Source organism: Myotis davidii, unplaced genomic scaffold, assembly GCF_000327345.1.
Source record: "Myotis davidii unplaced genomic scaffold, ASM32734v1 scaffold1059, whole genome shotgun sequence".
Classification (NCBI taxonomy): Eukaryota; Metazoa; Chordata; class Mammalia; order Chiroptera; family Vespertilionidae; genus Myotis; species Myotis davidii.
The window spans coordinates 606,131-612,881 of NW_006290038.1; the positions used below are offsets into that span (position 1 = coordinate 606,131).

A 6,751-nucleotide genomic window follows, 5' to 3' on the forward strand; every position below is an offset into this window, starting at 1 on the left:
CGCGGGGCGCTGGAGCAGCTGCAGGGCCACCGGAACATCGGTAATGGCGCGCCCGGTGCGCGGGCTGCGGCCGCTGGGCGGGGCGCAGAGGTCCCTTCCCTGGGCCGGCGGCCGCGCCTGGGCCGGACCGCCCTGTGTTGCACGGGAAGTTTTCAGCCCTTGCTTGGCGGGGATATCGGGAAACGCTGCGGGGACTGGGGACGTCCCTGCTGACGTCGTAGATGCCCCTCGGCCCGTATTTAGTCCGCGTGGGAGCAGTGACGCCGTGTCCCGTGGCCCCTGTGCAAGCGTGAGCGTGCACACTGTGTGATTTTAGTCTGTGGTTCAGACACTCCGAGTGGGAGGCCTGCACCGATTACTGGTGGTCGATCGGCCTGTGAAAACGGCCCTGGTCGTCACTTCCCCTGCAGCCTGCGAGGCTTAGCGCTTCGCCTAATGTCTACTTCCTGGTGAGCATCGTTTGAAGACTGGCGTTTTTTATATTACCTTTTTGGAGAAGAATTTAGCATTAGTGTGTGTGTTTCAGGCTGCATCTTGTCCATGCCCATGGTCTTTAAGAGTGAATTATTTTTGCAGTTTGTGCAAGCCTAAGGACTTGTCAAATCTGAAAGATGAGGTGACAGTGTCATCTTTAAAAGTCTCTTCTTTTAATATTTAGGTAATAGAGTGCTATTTTGAATCAAGAACCAATCTTCAAATTTTGTTTTTTCACATTGTGACATTCATCTTAAGTGTAGTACTTCATATTTGGATTTTTACTTAATTTTTTTTTTTTTTTTACTTTTGATCATTTTTGCTTAGTACCTTCAGTATTCGCTGAGTGCTTAGTGAAATGCAACTTGAATTATTGTGCCACATTTAATATCTTTGAATAGTAATCAGCTGCTGAAAGTAGTATCATCTTATTTTATTAAAATAACCCAATTACCCAAAAAATCTTATTACAGTAGAAGCTTCCTTGCCAGAGTCTGATTTTTAAAGCATTACAATTTGTTTCTTTTCGTAGTAACTTTGTATGGAGTCTTTACAATCCATTTCTCTCCAAACGTGCCGTCTCGCTGCCTGCTGCTGGAGCTCCTGGACGTCAGCGTTTCAGAGTTGCTCTTGTACTCCAGCCACCAGGGCTGTTCCATGTGGATGATACAGCACTGTGCCCGAGACGTGCTGGAGGCCCTTGCTTTCCTTCATCGTGAGGGTTATGTGCATGCAGACCTCAAACCACGTAACATACTGTGGAGCGCAGAGAACGAATGTTTTAAACTCATTGACTTTGGACTTAGCTTCAAAGAAGGCAATCAAGTAAGAAATACGTTCTGTCCCCCCCCCCCCCCCCCACCCCATTAGAGTCTAAGCTAAATGTCTTTAAATAGCAGAGGTGGTTTAGTAGAGGCTTAAGAAATAATTTCTAACTTCAGTGATGAAATTCCTGGGGATGAAGCAAATACAAAAATTGTCATTGCCTGCATGGAAGAAAGGCCATGTGTTTGGGTCAGGTCGGGGGAACTAGTGTTAGGAGTAATTCACCTGTAAAATGCTGTTTTCTTTGAGCATTTGGTTACTTGCTGAATTATTGGTGTCTGCAGTGCTGGGCTCCTGGGAAAACACGTGTGTGGGTTCTGGCAAACTCCCCATTCATCTTGGTTTGTCAGCTCTTTGCAGTGCCTAGCAGGCAGGAGCGTCTGCAGAAACCAGGAGCTGTCTGGAAAGTATGCAGCTTGCCACCTAGGAACTGAAGAATTAGGGTAGCCAAGGACTGATTGTTTTGCATTCAGTTGCCAGCAAATACAGTGGTACAGGTGGGTGGATGGATGGAAAGAGCAGTCTTTACTGGTTGTAACGTTTACTCTTCTTTAGGATGTGAAGTATATTCAGACAGACGGGTATCGGGCTCCAGAAGCAGAACTCCAGAATTGCATGGCCCAAGTCGGCTTGCAGAGCGACACAGAGTGCACCTCGGCCGTGGACCTGTGGAGCCTCGGCATCATTTTACTGGAAATGTTCTCAGGAATGAAACTGAAACACACCATCAGATCTCAGGAATGGAAGGTAGCCAGCGCCGGTGCTTTGCTCAGGGTCCCTTGTCCCAGTGTCAGACTCTGAGGCTTACAGTGATTCTTGGTGAGGACTCTGCCTCACGCCCCCTCTCCCCCCCCACACTTCCTGCACGGTGGCTCCCACAGCTGCTCCTCCTCCCACAGCTGCTCCTCCTCCCACAGCGGCAGGCGCTGCTAAGCATTGTGCTCACTGTGCCTGGGCTCAGGCCTGGCGTGGACTCAGTGTGGGAACGACTGCCTCTTCCTGAAGAAGCCAAAGGGGTTTCTTTTGTTTAGTAACTCAGTTAAAGCAGTACAGCAGTATGTTATCCGTTAAATGCTATTCTTTACATTATGTTTACAGTTAATGCAGTTGAAGTATTTCAGTGCACAGCCTCATTGAATTCTGACAGCTCTGTGAGGCTGGTCAGAGGGATATTGGTTACTCTGTTCAAATGAACCAGAGACTCAGATGTGGAAAACCACTGGCTCTGGGTCATATGACTGTCCTCCCACCTCAGGCTCTGCCCACCGTCCTGCACACCTTTCTACTCGTCTGCCAAGTTCACTTTCCTGATAATGTGACTGCTGCTTACAACATGGTTTCTGTGGGAACAGGGACTGAGTTCCAAACCTCTGATACAGGAGTGAATTTTCTGTGTGTTCACAAGTTAAGAATTAACCTCATTATGTCTTCAAACACATTCTGGGGCTTTAATGTTGTGATGATGTTAGTATCCTTCAGGCTAGAGGTTTGGTAAATAGTACAATGTTTAGGAATACTGGTTTGATATTAAACATCTGATACAGAGTGTGTGGTTGTTGGGCCTTTAGGAGTAGCAGCTCTTGGAAGGAATGTTTTAATCATCAAAAACATGCTGCCAGGCGAGTAAAGCCAGTACCACTCTTTGTCATTGGTGCTCCCCGCAGCCGGGAAGCCAGGTACCTTCCCTGGTGTCAGTGCAGGTCAGTTCTCCCAGGGCTTCCACTGTCTAAGCCTTTGGACTGGTTCTGCTTGGGCCAGAGCTGATCAGAACTAGGCCCCAGTCAGGCATTTTGTGGTGAAATTTGGAGGCATGATGTGTACTTCATGGAATCCCCAGTATTCACCTCCTAGAGAAAAATATCTTTACATATTCCATCACTTTCTGTGGAGGCAGAATTGCCAAGTGAGTGTGAGTGTAGGCTCTGAAGTCACGCAATAAGGTTCAGATCTTGCCTCTAGATCTCACTAAGCTAGTGATTAGGTTCATGAAACCATGGTTTACTTTCTGTAAAACGAGGATAATCCTGTTAATAAATGGATAATATGCAAATCGACCGAATGGCGGGACAACCGGTTGCTATGACGTGCACTGAACACCAGGGGGCAGATGCTCAACGCAGGAGCTGCCCCCTGGTGGTCAGTAGGCTCCCACCGGGGGAGCGCCGTTCAGCCAGAAGGCGGTGGCAGGAGCCTCTCCTGCCTCCACGGCAGCGCTAAGGATGTCCAACTAAGCCATCAGTCAGACATCCCCCAAGGGCTCCTGGACTGCGAGAGGGCGCAGGCCAGGCTGAGGGGAAGAACACCACCACCTCTCCCCCCTCCCCGCTACACGAACTTTGTGCACCGGGCCTCTAGTCCTATATAATAAAAGCCTAATACGCTAAGTGTCCAACAGTTTGACCAGTCGCTCTGACGTGCACTGACCACCAGGGGTAGACACTCTGATAGGTTAGCTTGCATCTGGGGACTGGGCAAGACGGGCCAGACACTACCTGGAGCCCTCCTGTGGTCCCTCCCCAGACCTGATTGTGCACCAGTGGGGTCCCTTGGCCTGGCCTGTGCCCTCTCGCAATCTGGGACCCTTTGGGGGATGTCGGGGAGTCGGTTTTGGCCTGATCCCTGCAGGCCAGGCATATGTCTCTAGAGCAGTGGTTCTCAACCTTCCTAATGCCGTGACCCTTTAATACAGTTCCTCATGTGGTGACCCCCAATTTCACTGTTACAAATTGAACATAATTAAAGCATAGTGATTAATCACAAAAACAATATGTAATTATATGTGTGTTTTCCGATAGTCTTAGGCGACCCCTGTGAAAGGGTCGTTCGACCCCCAAAGGGTCGCGACCCACAGGTTGAGAACCGCTGCTCTAGAGTATTGGGGTTAAAAAAGAAATGCCTAGTTCTTAACATGTGTGTGCCTGTGGGAAATTCAGGAACATCAGTGAACATGATGCTGTCAGGTCTTTTTACTAATGTACGTACTTCCACGGTACTCGGAGAAATAGTACGTCCCACAAGGGTTTAGAGCAGTGGTTCTCAACCTTCTGGCCCTTTAAATACAGTTCCTCATGTTGTGACCCAACCATACAATTATTTTCGTTGCTACTTCATAACTGTCATGTTGCTACTGTTATGAATCGTAATGTAAATATCTGATATGCAGGATGGTCTTAGGCGACCCCTGTGAAAGGGTCGTTCGACCGCTGAAGGGGTTGCGACCCACAGGGTGAGAACCACTGGTTTAGAGTGTGAATAATATAACAAATGCCGTTTTTAATTCGTGCCTTATTCTCCCGGATAATTTATTTTATTTCTATCTGAAACCAACTGCAGACTCATCACTGAGACGGGCTCACCCAGCACAACTGCATTTTCTCACTTCACGTTGAGCTGCATTCTCATGTGGTTACTTTGGTGTGTGTTTGCTTACTCACCCATCAGTGGGTGCTGGTAGCAGGCCAGGTGCTGAAGCTAGGACACAAATGATTCTGCACAAAATCTCTTAAGGTTGGGAGTTCGAGGCAGAGGGGGTTTCTGTTGCATTTGACTTAGTGGCTAGTGCAGCCGTGGGCAAACTACGACCCGTTTGAAATGAATAAAACTATTGAAAAAAAAGACCGTACCCTTTTATGTAATGATGTTTACTTTGAATTTATATTAGTTCACACAAACACTCCATCCATGCTTTTGTTCCGGCCCTCCGGTCCAGTTTAAGAACCCACTGTGGCCCTCGAGTCAAAAGGTTTGCCCACCCCTGGGCTAGTGCCGGGTACGTCAGGAAGTACTGGCGGGATGAAATAACCAAGGAAGACTCTTCTCCCTCGTTTTAGGCAAACAGTTCTGCTATCGTCGATCACATATTTGCCAGGAAAGCAGTGGTGAATGCTGCAATCCCAGCCTATCACCTGAGAGACCTTATCAAAAGGTGCGTCACTTTTACTTCAGCTTTGCTATTCACTGAAAAATTTAGTTATTTCTGGTTTGCTTGATCATGTAGTGTGCCGTGCTCAGCACGGCCAGGGGTGAACCTGAGAGGGGGCCAGTGAAGGATTAAAGAAGACAGAAAAGGGAATAAAGCTGGGGCCAGGTGGGACGCTGCTCTCGGATGGAGAGACAGCGCCGCAGCCTGCAAGCCGAGTCTTTATTTTATAGTCACATTCCACGGGGCAAAGTAAGGGCCTGGTCAAGATGTTTACAATGTTCTCTCGGGTTTTGAATCTACTCAATTACATGCACCTGAACTCTATCAAGCTTTGTTCTGGCAGCAGTTGCTGCACCTCCCACAGCCTACCTCCCTGAGCCACCTGGGACCACAGGTTCAGACCATCAGGTCAAGCTTACAACTAAAGCCTTTGGCTGTAATTGTGCTGGACAGGCTTTGCCCTCCAAGCTGGGACCTGCACGTGGCTTGGCCACTGGGGGCTGTGCCCTCTCATCAGTCCAAGGCTTGACCCGTCCAGACGCTGGAGCCGCTCCCCACAGTGTAGAGGTTATTCCCCCTTAGAAGTAACCTCCTTGAACCTGCACAGGCCGGCTTCTTCCGAGAAACATAAGTGACCGAGTCTTTTACCAAACTCATTTCCAGAGGGACATTCTTTTGTTCAAGAGGAGTCCTAGGGAGCAGGCCTTCCCGGCAGCGGAAACGGGTGATGGGCCGTGTGTCTTTGGCGTCTTGTAGCACTGGCTGTTCTGTGTACTTAAAGACTCTTCATAAACGTAATGACTAAGTTTGTTGTGGACTACCAAACAGAGGGTTCAAGTGAGGTCATTCTGTATTATACTTTAAATATTACCATTGAAAACTGGGGACAGAACAGTGTTTCTGATTCCTAAGTAGATCCAATCACAATAGATATATTAAAATAAATAATGTGTATTATCAAATAGTTGATTTTTCACAGTTCTAGCATTTATGGTCCAGAAATGAATAAAATAGTATGCTGCAAAAGGGTGGGTCTCCTGATCAAGTCATGGTATTATTGTTTGGAATATTGATCCTATAAATCTTCCAATTAGGTGTTTGTGGTTTTTGTTTGTTTTATAGGATCTGGAGGTCTGCCCTTCAGCCAGTTTCCCCCAGTGGTAATTTCTTCCATACCTGTCATGCAGGGTCAGACCAGAAATGGATGTTATAATCCATGGACTTGCTTCCATTGTACAAGCTTTTCTTGTGAGACGAATTAAGTTTAAATAGCAGTTAGTAGGTTAGTATCTGATGTCCGACATCACATGTTGCATTTTATCTTGAAAAGAAGCAGTGTAATGCCCTAGCCAGTTTGGCTCAGTGAATAGAATGTTGGCCCTCAGACTGAAGGGTCCTGGGTTTGATTCTGATCAAGGGCACATACCGTGGTTGCAGGCTCTATCCCCAGCACTGTGGGAGTGTGTGTGGGAGGCAACCAATCAATGTGTCTCTCACACATCGATGTTTCTCTCTCCCTCTCCCTTCCCC

At 47.8% G+C, this 6,751-nt stretch overlaps 1 protein-coding gene across 1 annotated transcript in view; it reads left to right on the top strand.

The window, feature by feature from the left end:
* Positions 1-6: 6 nt before the first annotated feature.
* Positions 7-6,751, top strand: part of UHMK1 (U2AF homology motif (UHM) kinase 1) — a gene marked incomplete at its 5' end in the record, with an annotated part of 22,731 nt that continues 15,986 nt past the window's right edge. Inside the window, 4 exons of the mRNA XM_015563551.1 lie at positions 7-40; positions 1,007-1,299; positions 1,855-2,046; positions 5,130-5,224. Of these exons, the coding sequence (XP_015419037.1) occupies positions 7-40; positions 1,007-1,299; positions 1,855-2,046; positions 5,130-5,224 (614 nt within the window). The remainder of the gene's footprint in view (positions 41-1,006; positions 1,300-1,854; positions 2,047-5,129; positions 5,225-6,751) is intronic.